This window comes from Mchenga conophoros, linkage group LG12 (genome assembly GCF_057382185.1).
Source record: "Mchenga conophoros isolate Kocher_MC1m ecotype Shallow Benthic linkage group LG12, M_conophoros_male_GT1.1, whole genome shotgun sequence".
Lineage (NCBI taxonomy): Eukaryota > Metazoa > Chordata > Actinopteri > Cichliformes > Cichlidae > Mchenga > Mchenga conophoros.
The window spans coordinates 28,708,626-28,721,996 of record NC_140537.1 but is presented as its reverse complement, the minus strand read 5'-3'; the positions used below and the strand labels follow the sequence as shown (position 1 = coordinate 28,721,996).

Here is a 13,371-nt window from a genome sequence, read left to right as displayed (position 1 = left end):
CTTTGCGTGAAAGCTGTTATGCACCTGCATATGCATTCTTTCTTGTTCTTCTTCGGATTAATAGCCACGTTTAGGAACCAGTCTTTCACTCTCATGTATGCTTATCATGTGATCTCTTCTCGTTCATTATGCATAGTGTGCTATATTATGCCAGAGTTTGTTTTAGTCTGCTCGAAAGCTCGATAACATTGTAGAAAACTGCAGCTGAAGCTGAAAGATGTGTTAGATCTGCGTGAACACCAGTAATCTGGTGGAATGTAAATAAGTACAGGATGTTTTTTTTCCAGTTGACATGACATTAATATTCCATGCTCGATGCTGCCAGAACTGTCCGCTTCCTTTGAAAAGGACATGTGAGCCAAATGTTTAATGTTACATAATGATTTAATAATCTATATCTCTCTGTATATTCCATAATCCTTACTTTGGCGTGTGGCTGTAACGCAGATTATGTGAGAAAATCTATTCATCTTCAGTGTCAGGGGAGTATTTACTATTAAATCATATGATTCGGAGTGAAAACATAAACAGAAATCATCTCTGAAATCTACTTAAAAGTAAATAATAATAAAGAAACAAAAAGGCAAATTTAGCGACATTCAGCCTCACAGTGAAAATAGACAACCCATGTGTTTGGTCATGTGACCGCGATGCGTGCGCAAAACGACGTGCGTGACGTAGCGTGGAAGGCTTCGTAACAGTTTCCTCAACCAAACACTCAACTGATATTGTGTGATAAAAACTGGAAGTCTGCCGGTGGAAGAAGGAGCTGTTTGTTGAGAAATACACTCACCAACCCGGCGACCCTCGTCTTCTGAAACAACCGGAGACTCTGCTGCACTGAAAGTTGGTTCAGTGGCGAAGAAGGCGGCTACATTCTGCCTGTAAACCCTCCGAAAAGGGCTGGTTTTTATTTTGCTTTGACTGTCGAAAGGCGGGGGATACGAAGCGACGTACGGTGAAAATCCGTAACATTTTCGACTCACTGAAGAAAACAGAAAACAAAAAACGGAATTGCTACAGAGCCAGTTCGTGCTGTTGTGACTGGTCAGCGATAGTACATGGATTATCTGGTAAGTACGTGAAATGAAATGCCGTGGGGTTCCTTGTGCCAATAAGAGACCGCTTTGAACGTTTGTTTTCCTGGCAGTTGGGCTCCCAGTGAAGCTGTTGGTGTCACGCAGGTGTGTGACCTTTTAACAGCCAGGTGTTTGTTACTATTAACTAATTTTGTGTTTAACTATAGGCGTGGTGACATGTGTTGTTTTATGCTAATGTCAGGTTTCTGTTGTAGCCTCTAGGTTTTGCCTGGTAGCTGTTTCTAGCTGTTCGACACAAGTCTAGGCATCTAGGTACACTCTTCAGGTGTTTCTAATGTGCCACGAAGCTGCCATGCTTCACACAACTCGCTGCTGCTGGGGATAAAGCTGCACTATGTTGGATTTGGAGTCAAACTGTCACTCGAAGTGACAGTTTGTCACTGGGTTGAGAAATTAGTTCCCCTGCATACTTTTAATATCTGTGATTAAAAACAAAAAGAAGAGATTTATTTCAATCCGGACTAGTGCACCAGCTTTAAACCGTGAGATTATGTTTTTTGGGTCTTTGCCCACATTGTAGGAATGGGATGGGTGCTGGTGAAACAGTGCAACAATGGAGAGGAAGCTGTAACTGAAGGCTTTCCCTGGGAATTTATGAAGCCGGAGGAAAAAGTGTACACAAACAATGTGCTGTCATCTCACATGGGGGACATGACAGTGTGAAATGCAAAGGAACTTGCCCACCCAGTGTTATCAGCTTGTTTATAGTGGGCCTCCCAAGATGTGACCGAAGAGGAACTTCGAACTTTGGCTTCGCTGGGACATTTCTTGAGCAAAGATGACAAAGTCTTATCCAGCAGCTGCCACCACAACAGCTGTACTGTTAATGTCTACCTTGCTTGTGGCTTCTGTGACACACTTTTAGTTTACTTGGGTTATACTGTAAACTCTGTTAGATGGTAATGGAAAGTTCTTGGTATCAAAGGGTGAAGGTACAGTTGTCAAAAATAGCAACTGTGTGTCATGAAATTAATGTAATCTGACTTTCCTTAGCCTCCTTTGTTTTTCTGATGTAAGGTTTTTTCTGCAAATAAGCATTTTTAAGTGCTGTTTAATGTACTAAAGCTTAAAATACACTTTTTTTTTTTAAAATCAAATGTGCAGACTCCTCTGAAGTCAGGTAACACAGACTCCTTGCCTCAGCTATATGAGGACCAGTCATCCTTGTATGTGTAGTAATCCCCTCAAAATGACCATTTTGAGCCAACAAAAACCCAGCAGGTGCTTCACAGACATGACAGCATTTACAACGATTTCAAATCATTTTGTAACAACTGCACAAAAAACAGGCTGCCATATATTCTCCTCATCATAAAGCACAAAGTAAAATTACCCCTATGTACATATTGACAGGAATGTAAACACTTTCCAGCTTACGTGCTTGAAGGATTTAAGATTTGGTGTGACAAATAGTTTTGTGCAGAAAGCACAGCTGTAACTGTGGGCTGTTGGAGCTGAGTGCTTGGCTGTCCTCTGAGGTCAGGCACTCAATAGGCGCAGGGCCTCCTTTCCTGCTGTGCAACACTGGAAACCTGGCTCAAGCCTAGGCCAGAACTGCGTCTCTTTCGCTTTCCTATATTAATTTGAATGTGTTGCTAAACTTTTAATAAGTTATTCTAGTCTTGCTTCCTGTTCAGGCTTTTTGGTAAGGTTTTGCATCAGGTTTCGTGCAGAGCGGTAGCACAAATAGGAATGGAAGCTGACAGTTACTGCACATTGCTGGGAAATAACTGTGGTTTGAGCTTTGACAGTAGTTGAGATGTGGTGTATTCAGTTGGGAGCTGGAGCATGTTGAAGAGGCTGTACTTCTGCGAGGTCAGCATTGTGTTTTTAAAAAAAGGCCATACTGACCTGCTGCATCCATGTAGGAATTTGGTGCTAGTTGTTGCCATGACGCAGTCTTACCATGGTACATTTGTAGTGTTTGGCAATGTCTTTGGTTTGATTGTACAGCATATGTCTTTAATTACTTTAAAATTGAGAATTTCATGGACAAGTTGGAGTTTATTTTGGATTTTCTCTAATCCACACATGTTTAAAAAGTAAACATGCACTCTCAAATAAATACGTATCCCCACTAATATTTGGTTAAATGTCCCTTAGCAAGTTGTACCTTAACCAGAGGCTTTTGGAGCCATTAACAAGCTTGTGGCATAATTGTGGCATAATTCTAGATGTATATTTAATCACTTTTCTTGGCACATTCGATAGAGTTCATTTAAATCTAGGAACCCCCCCCCCCCCCCCACCAAAAAGCCCCCCCCCCCCCCCCCCCCAAAAAAAAAAAAAAAAAATTAAAGTGCATAATAAAAATCCTAACATTACCGTGACATTCATTCCCACGATGAGTGTGTGGAAAGTTTTGACCACAGCTGTCTGTGAAAACACAAACATGGCAGTACTGTTAGTTGGTTCATTTCTATAGCTCACACAAGAACATATAGGGTTATTTATAATGGTATTCTAGCAGACATGACCTTTTTAAATAGAAATTTGCTTATTAGACTGTAAGGCTTTATGTATTATTCATATAAGAAATATTTTATCCCAAAAGTTGGGAAATTGTTGTGTTACATCAGCCAGCACATTAAATACAACTTTTAACAACAAAGCTCAAATAAAGTATATTGGCTCAAAAAAATTAAATGTATAATAAGGCAAAGTAGCTCAAAAAAGGGTTTAATGAAGAAAACTCTTAATATAACGAACTAGGGAATAATGGAGAAAAATCAAAATATGTGGTGTGAGGTAAGAATTATTTTTCTGTTTTTGTCCTTGTGACAGCGGTCTGAGTGCTCATTCGTCTCATTTATGGGTGTGGTGAGATTTACAGCTTACACATTTTCCCTCAGTCTTACACAATATTTGCCTTTTGTGATGACGTATTTACTTCCTGTACACGAATGAATAAACCCTCATGGACTGACCTTCTGGTGAAAACCTTGCTGTGTACTTTACAAAGACAGATCTGTAATGTTGTAATAAATATCGACGTTGTTTAATGTCAAACAACCAGCACTTAAAAAAAAAAAATTTAAGTTATGCAAAGACTCTGTGACAGTGACTGCCAGACATTCATCCAATATTTTATCCTTTCATATATGTAATGTTGTTAATGTTATGTTGTTGAGCTGATATGATTTTGACACAATTGGATTTAAAAAAAAAAAAAAAAAAATCTGTAAATTAATTGTGATGGTTGTCGTTAAACAGTTGTTGCTTACCATCCTTATCAAATGGAAAGCCTTGATGCTTGAGTCATACAGTCCTGATCCAAAGTAACAATGTGCCAAGTAGAGCTTCAATGTGAAACAAGAAGAAATGGGAGTGAGAAAAATATATATATATTTTTTTAAGCATGCAGTTTATCGAAAGCAATGCTTGAACCGAAACAGGCTGTTTTATAGCCTTCAAACGTTTAAGACCACATGCCTTTAAAAGGCCAAATTTGTGCAAAAATGTGGATTCATTGTCATTTTCTGTCAGGTAGTCACACTGTCATGACTTTCTGATGGCAAAGGCAAAGAAAGTTCCCTTTTTGAACATAGTCGGGCTATTAAACTGCATAAGCGCCTGTGCGCCGTCGCTGCTGAGGTGGGATGCAGTAAGACAGTCATTTTTAATTTTAATTTTTTAATTTTTTAATTTTTATTTTTTTAAATGATCCTGAAGGTTATGGAACAAAAAAAAGTCAAGTGGAAGACACCCAAAAAATTTTACCAGCACAGAGCCAGAGGATGCAATTGGCTATCCGTCAAGACATTGGAGCTTCCTCGACCCAAATTAAGGCCGGTACTGGTGCCAATTGCAGCCCCATAACCATCAGACGGCATCTGAGACTGAAGGGCTTCAAAAACAAAAACGTCTTCAAAGGCCTCGTCTCCTCGAACACCACAGAACTGACCGTTTGGCCTTTACAAGAGAGCACCAAACATGCGACATTGAAAGGTGGAAGAAAGTTTTATTCTCTGATGAAAACATTTTTATCTTGATGGTCCTGATGGTTTCCAATGCACGACAAGCAGATCCCACCTGAGATGTTTTCTACGCGCCACATTGGAAGAGGCGCCATAACGGTGGGGTGCTTTTTCCTTCAGTGAAACAATGGAGCTTCAGGAGGTGCAGGGACATCAAACCGAACGGCTGCTGGCTATGTCCAGATATTGCAGAGAGCATCCCTAATGACTGAGGGCCCTCGTCTGTGTGGTAACGACTGAGTCTTTCACCAGGACAAGGCTACAGTACATAATGCCCACAGGACAAGGGACTTCTTCCAGGAGAATAACATCACTCTTTAGGACCATCCTGCATATTCCCCTGATCTAAATCCAATTGAGAACCTTTGGGAGGGAAGGGAAGTTTACAAAAATGGACAACAGTTCCAGACAGTAGATGCCTTTTGTGCGGCAGTTTTCACCACATGGAGAAATGTTTCCACTCGCCTCATGGAAATGTTTGCATCAAGCATGCCGCAACAAATTTTTGAAGTGATCAACAATAACAGTGGAGCTACTCATTACTGAGTTCATGTTTGGAACTTCGATTTCTGTTTTGGGGGGGTTTACGGGTTTTTTGGAGGTGTGGTCTTAAACTTTTGATCGGCTGTAAAACAGCCTGTTTCAGTTTAAGCGTTGTTTTCAATAAACCACATGCTCAAAAAATGTTTTGTCTCACTCCTGTTTCTTCTTGTTGCATGTTGAAGCTCTACTTGGAACCTTGTTTTAAAATTTGTTTGTTTGTTTCTTTTTTTTCTTTTCTTTTTTTCCCAAGTGGTCTTACACTTTTGATCGGGACTGTATTTGGTTCTTACCATAATTAGAAGGTAACACAAAGTAAAACTTAAGGCCTTAGTAGTAGTATTTGCAGTTTGTAAAACTAAACTACTTGTGAGATGGGCACAGTGGCATGGGAAAGTTTCTATGAATACATAACCTATAAAAGATGACTTCATGGAATAACCTTTGTCTTTTACGATCTCAAAATAAAAAATGTTAAGGTTTGGTCGCCCTACACTTGAACTGGCAAGTGTCATACAGCTTGAAAAGAGTTTTTGTAAATCAGCTAAGAAGCTCTCTGTTTGGGCAAAAATCCATTAAAAACAATCTTCATGGAAAAGACTTCAAGTTATGTGAAACCTTCCCGCTATCTTAGATGCACTCCTCTTTAGAGGCCTGTCTATATACTTCTGATAATATTTAGGTCAGGGGACTGTGGGGGCCATGACAAAACTTTAAGCCACTTGTGATGCGTTTAAGATCATTATCCCGCTTTATAAAACATACTGTTGTGATGTTTGCTTCCATAGTTAGCTGGTATTTAACCGAATACATTCTTCCAACTACCAGTAAAACATTGTCTGTACTACTAGCTGCAACACAAGCTTAAACTATAATCGATTGTAAGCTCACTCTTAAAAGTTGAAGAAGTGTTCTTATTTCAGCCACTAAATTCTGTTTTAATTTCATCAGTGCACAGGAATTACTTCCTGTATGCATCAGTCTTGTGTAAATGTTAATTTCCACCCTTTAATGTTTAATTTTGCAGTGAGATGCCTTCTACTTAATGGGTATACACGACATTATATATAATATAAAGTCATGTATAATATTGTATTTATAAAGCTTTGAAATGTTCATGCATTTGCCTTTCCTTGTGTAAATTCATTTCTTAATGTCTCACAGTTTATTAAGAGTTACCCACAGGGTACTTTTTCCATTCATTTTTCATTCAAAAATTCTGTGAGAATTTTTTTCTTCTTCCTTTTTACCTTTTGGAGATCACTTCATCTTATGCTTAGAAATTTTGAGCAAACGTTTGCATTTTACTGTTAATACACTAAAGGATTTACTGAAGGACTAAACACCTGTATCCATGTTTTGTTCGCAGTCCGACCCACTGCCATTATCTTTCCCTGACAAGTTACTATTTGACATGCATAGCCACAACTGCAACCTGGTGAGTAAGCCAGTCAGTAGGGAAATGGTGTGTGTGTGCATGTGACATGGACATTAACTTTTATTTTTCTTGTATTAAAGGTCTAGGGAGTAATGGATATGACAGAAACAACCACATTATACTGCTAACACAACTGGCTCTTTGCAAACATGTGCACAAACAGCATGCTAACGCAAAGCTAGTGAAGAACGCGAGTAATGATAACTGAGTGGATGCCATCCCTAGCCTAGCAGTCAGAATCTAAACTTCCACAGGCTTGTAGCATTGTAGCCTCCGTTTCTAACTGTGTGTGTCAGTTTTGCTTTGTGTCGTTGGCTTTTCAAACAAACGCTAAAATAAAAATCGATTGTACGTCCTTCAAAGGATAGGGACTTCTGTCGGTGTGTCTGACTGAAGCATAAGGTTTATATTCTGAGATGGTCATAAACAAGACAGTAATGTTTAACTGTGTAACTGATTACTTTCTCTGGGGAGTAATGAAGTAAAATGCTGCATTACTTTTAGGAAAGTTAATGTATAATATGTTAATTTTTGGTCTGGAATAAAATATCGATACGATATATATATTTCCTGTCACATGTTGGGTAGGTAGAAGGGAGAGCAGGTCATCTGTTAATTGGAAGGTTGGTGGTTTGATCCCTGGCTGCTTCAGTTCAGGCCAAGATACCAACCCTAAGTTGCTTTCCAATGCATCAGTTGGTATATAAATGTGTTTAAATGTTAGATAGAAAGCACTTCTCCAGAGAAAAAGTGCTTGTATGAATGGGTGTGAATGAGGCATGTTATATAAAGTGCTGTATAAGTATCAGCCCATTTAGATGTTTTTGTAAACTTTTCCAGAGTTATAATGACTCCTCCAAGTCACTGAGGTTAACTAACCTGCAGTGAAGAACACGAAACTCACAAATGCAGGCTTAAGGGAAAGCTATACTTCCTGTTCATTGTATTGTGATACCATGGATCACATGAGATGTCTTCTGATGATTGCTATCGTTACACTGAAAGCATTTTGGTACATGATCCCACTAGCTTACAGGAATTAAAAGCTCAAATGATGCCTTGGGTGTTTTGGAGATTTCACCAGGGTACAACAGGCAACATTTTTGAATAAAACATTTAAAATAGCCATGCTTTTGTTGACGCAGTCAGCATTAGGATCACACCTTTATGAAAATATATTGAAGCTTGCATGTGTTTTGGCTCAGAAGAGCTCCTTTCCAAGGGCACACAGCAGGTGCTGGCAGATTGACATCTCACAGCAGAAGCACAGAGGAAAGAGAGCTGATGGGAAGTTGTTGGCAGAATGAATATATCTTGTTGGCATATGGGACACAAGGCTGATGTTTTGTCCCCTGTCTGACCGTGTTACACACCTCACTGGCGCTGGCAAAGATCTGTGCCAAGTTTTTTTCTTTTCTTCTCCAGAGGCAAACAAAAAATGACCTATTGTATCCAGATAAGAAAACTCAAAATGTTTCAGTAGGGTATATGCTTCTTTTATTGTTTGGTCGATATTAGGCTAATCATTTACTTGAGCCAACAAGTTTGAGTCAGGTTTCACTTGGAGGGTTTAAGTTTGATTACGGTGTTCACTGATTGTAAACCTGCATGTTTTTTGTCCTTCCCATCTGCTGTTTAGCTCATTGTGTTATGGAGAGGACCACTGATCAGTATCTTGGAATGGATCAAGATCAGTGTTGCTGTTAAGATAATGGATCATAATCCAATACTGGCACTTTGACTTCCTTTTTTATCTTGACTTCCACTGATATGTTGTCTTGAGTTCCACTTCCTTTACTCTGTCTCAGTCCATAAATGATATCATAGCGTTGGGTACGACGAAACATTTCTTTACTGGGGAAAATACGCTCCTGGATTAAGGAAATGCAAATGAGTTCGTTGTTTGATTTATACTCATTTTACTTGAAAAATAAAAAAATGGCTTGGTCTATCAAACCATTAAATACAGCTTTATTACCAAGATTTCGATTGTACAGTTCATCTTACTGACCTACAATCATTGGATAAAGTGCTTTACAATGGGCCATCATAGACTGTCATATAACTAATCCCAATACAGAAGGTGGTGTCTGCTATAAAAATTGTGACATGAATATGATTTGAATATACTGTATTCAATAGGATTTTGATTTATTTATTTAGCACTTTTTGAAACACTTTACAAAAAATCCGATTTCTGATCTAAAGTTGCACCGTTGCTTTGGTTTTTAAATTAATGAAGAAAAAGGACATTGTAATTTGAGAACAACTAGATGAAAAGTTGTTTTGTTGACTTTGGGATTGTTTGTAGGCTTAAAAAAAATTCCATGACAAAATCAGCCAGCCACTACTTGACCCTCTAAAATTGATTATTTTTGTACAATAACTTCATGTTATGAAGCCATGCAAAATTTTGCCTTGAAAGTAAGATATTTTTTTTAGTTTGTTTGAATGGCAGGACCTTGAAGTACAGATGTGGGTCATTCTTAAATTTGACAGCATCTTTTATTTTTTCCAGAATTTGTGAACCCTCCTAACCTCGTAGCGGTGTTACATTTTCAGGGCTGAAAAACATTTCTTTCTTTTGAAAGAAATCCAATCTAAGCAGTTTTACTCCAAATACCACAGTCTAATGCCAGAATCTTTCCCTCAGCAGAATTATTTATCTATAATCCCTTTTACACGTCAAAATGAAAGGATATATCATCGTTTTTCTTGAAAAACTGCACCAGTTTATCGTTGTGAAATGGTGAAAAACACACTGTTGCTCACTCTGCTGTTTCACAATATGAACTTTGCATGATTTGATAGGTATGCTAAAATGATTGTGCTAAGAATCAGATGATTTTTGAGAAGGTCAGGTGGAAACAGTTTTCAGATTTTGTTGACTTTAAATGGAATGACCCAGAAATTCTCAGATTATATAAATCAGTGTTTGTGCCCAAGACGCACTAAAGAGCATGGCAAAAATTTCTATTCATAACTGCAGAAAAAACATTATATGGAATAATTGGAATTACAGTTTTGATTGTCACTTTTAAGTGTAACACTTGCAATTTTATACTTTGCAATAAGTTCCCCAGACATGACTTTTCTTCACTCCTATATCAGATACTTTCACTCAATTCAATAAGTGTTCCTGCCTCCTCCTGGTGAAATTATTCATCATGTAGCGTATTGAATTAATATTGAGCATTTTATATTTTAACTACAAATTTGTGTCAGTTGATAGTGGCAGCAGCTAGAACTAGACTGCCGAGCTGACCAAAGCAAGCAATTTGAAGATGACTCACAGTTAACAGACTTCCAACAAAACGTTCCTCAACAATGATTGAAATCCCCACGACCGCTGCAGACTCAAGTGGTCGATCCTTTGATCCTCCTCCATGCATGGAAAGCAATATATTCTCTTCTCCGTAAAGCTGTGCGTACAGTATGGCCATAGTGTGTGGGTGTGTAATGGTGACTAATCCAATTTGCAGTCTTATTCTGGATCCCTAGTTGTCAGAGAGTCCTTAATCTCTGTGGAGAGAGAGATCCTCACAAACTAATCTTAAGCTTGTGTCAGTCTGCTGATCCTTGTGGTAATAGTTTTTTTCTTTTCTTTCTATGAATGAATGTAGGGAGTAAACACTGGACAACCGTCAGTCTTGCTCATCTGCAGTCTTTCAAAACTCAATCTCAAGTGTTAAAAAAAAGAATTGAACTGTGGCTTTGGGCTGCTGAACGTGACACGGTGAAGAACGGGACTCATGGTGTTGACCTGGCACCGCTCAGCTATCCCTGATCCTCCTCCACCCATTCACTTACTCCAGAGGCTTGGGTTGTTTGTTGCCGCGGGTTACACTTGTTGTTGAACGCAATGTCGGAGCACATGCAGCTGTCCCTTGCCTTGTGCAGGATTGGGCTTTACACGGTAAGAAGATGCAAACATGCTGGTATTTGTTTGCTGGAGAACAGGAGGGATGCGGTCTGTGTGTTTATGTGTTAGATTGAACATACTACTACTAGTTTTAGTATGCTTTTAATCTTTCCTTGCAGTGCTTTACAGTTGGTTGATCACTGAATATAGAGTGCGCTCTAATGTGTATGTTGGCATAATATTAAGCTGGAAAAGGTGGATACAAGCAAAAAGACAGATTATTGTCTCTTTTTCTACCTGAGCTCCTAGCAACTGGCTTCAGGCAGTCTTAAGTGCATCATAGTTTTAAACGAATCCATCCATATTATTCAAATAGTGATAACTGTCAAATTTGTTTTTGAGTTTCTACTGCCATGTGACTTGTAAGAGAGATATTGGTTAACATAAATAGACAAATAGACGTATTTTTAGAAGCACTGCAGTATTTGGTACATGTTTTGAAATAGTTGTATTTTAACAGCAGCTGATGACTCACATTGCATTTTGTCTGCTCCTCTGTTACTCTCTCACCAGCTGGTAAAGCCTTTTCAATGAACATAAACAGAAAGGCTGATTCTGAAATAAGTGTTTAACAGTAAGCGTTTGTTTGATTAAAACGTCGTGCCTCATCGTTGACTCATCGTTTCAGCCATTCTTGAATCAAATGAGTAGGAATAAGTAGATGGGTATTAGGTGTATTGGAATTAAACTAATAGACCTTGTAAATTAAAATGTAGCAACTGTTGCTGATAATACTTTTTTATTGCTGTTTGACTGGCTTTTAATGTTTTCTTCTGTCAGTTTGCTTAATTCTTGAGGCACCATCAACATCCAAACAACAATAACAATGCTGCTGGGCTCTTAGATCTCTAGTTATATTAAGTGGTGCAAATTGTCCGTTGTACTCTTAGTTATTCCTGTAACACAGATTATGAAAAGTTTTTATTATATTATTGACTGAGTGGGTTGGGACTAACAAAGGGAAATCTGTAGCAAAATGAAGTAAACTGCTGTTTTGTTTTGTTTTTTTCCCCACACAGATTCAGCTACATGTAAATTAAATATTTCAATAAATAATGCCACTTGCAATATATTTTATTTGCGAAGTAATTGGAGGAATGTAATCAGCTGCCTCCTCAATAAAGCTGTTCTCATATAAAGCGTTTATCTCGTCACAAATCACTTTGCAGCTGATTGTTAGATAAGCTGTACTTATCTCAAAATTTGAGCATTTACTGGGTCACAGCAATCAAAACATTAAATATAACCCATAACAAAATAGCCTAAATATAGTAGCTCAGTAAAAATGATGCAATATGAAATGAAGAAATCGCTCAGTTAGGTTAAAAAAAATGGCCAATAACAAAGAGGAGTTACATAAAAAAACAAAAATTCTGAAATAGTGTAAATTAGTTGAATAAAGTTCTTAATAAATAAAAGACTATCTGGATGGGTGGATGAATAAACCAATAGGAAAATAAATACAGGTATTGTAGTGTGACAAGAAAAGATTTCTTGGATCTAACCAAGATCATGAACCACCCTGCACACGACCCCCACAGCCACCATGCTTCAGTCCTTGTTCTGCTCTGGAGAACTGAGCATAGCAGCTCCAAAGCCAGAATTCAACAGACGTAGCTTTCAGGTCAGAAAAACAAAGCCATTTCGGAAGCGCTTCAAACCTGCATTCTGTGACAAATCCACTAGGTGGCAAAAGCTAAGTCCTGTCAAAGTCTTTGGGGAAATTGTGTCCGTTTCTGTCTTTTGGGTCATTCTGAGTCTATTTTGTAAATCTGTCATATTGTGCTTTAAAAAGGATGATTATCAGTGGTATGGTCATTGGCTAATGATTAGTGATTGATAAGCTGTGAGCAGTCAGACCTGCCCTTTCTTGTCATATCTACTTTTTAGAAACCAAGAGGGAGATAATGAAAACGCTGATCTCAAGGCTTCAAAGTGCAACTTAAGAAACCAGTGATTGATGTCTCAATAGCTACGCCCTCGTCTTATACTGTCTGTGAGCGGCACATGAACTCGTCCAAGTAAAATCGAGCTGTGAGAAAGGTTGAACTGAGGTTAAACTATTGTTCTGGGTCGCAGGGTTTATGTGTTGGGTTGTATCTCCTTGGGAAAGTTAGTCCGATGATCCCCTTCCTCTGTCAACACCGCTGTCCTGCTTTGTACCTGAACTTGAACCTGCTGTTGCTGTCAGCAGGGCGATTATGTTGAACCAAAATGTTTTAGTTAGGCCAACAAAAAAGCGAAGAAGCTGACTCCAAATCACAAAATGTGGGAAGATAACAAATTAGAGCAGCTGCACTTTAATAAGAAATGTACTCATTGTATTTCATTAACCAACAGTTGTTTTTTTTTTCTTATTGATCTTGATGGAAAATCAGGAGTACTAACACATCT

At 38.4% G+C, this 13,371-nt stretch overlaps 2 protein-coding genes across 5 annotated transcripts in view; one reads left to right on the top strand and one right to left on the bottom strand.

Moving 5' to 3' along the window:
- Window positions 1–10,498, bottom strand: part of snx18a (sorting nexin 18a) — a 29,214-nt gene extending 18,716 nt beyond the window's left edge. Inside the window, exons 1-2 of the mRNA XM_085295064.1 lie at window positions 10,349–10,498; window positions 3,426–3,476 (exon numbers count right to left, since the gene is read on the bottom strand). The gene's annotated coding sequence lies outside the window, so the exon portion shown is untranslated. The remainder of the gene's footprint in view (window positions 1–3,425; window positions 3,477–10,348) is intronic.
- Window positions 650–13,371, top strand: part of LOC146562845 (ADP-ribosylation factor-like protein 15) — a 101,292-nt gene continuing 88,570 nt past the window's right edge. The window contains exons 1-2 of one of the 4 annotated variants that reach the window (XM_085295066.1): window positions 650–1,073; window positions 6,987–7,055. In XM_085295066.1, coding sequence (XP_085151192.1) covers window positions 1,062–1,073; window positions 6,987–7,055 — 81 coding nt within the window. In that variant the 5' untranslated portion in view covers window positions 650–1,061. Of the gene's footprint in view, window positions 1,074–6,986; window positions 7,056–10,648; window positions 10,972–13,371 lie in introns of those variants that run through there. The other 3 variants (XM_085295065.1, XM_085295068.1, XM_085295067.1) reach the window with 3 other exon arrangements.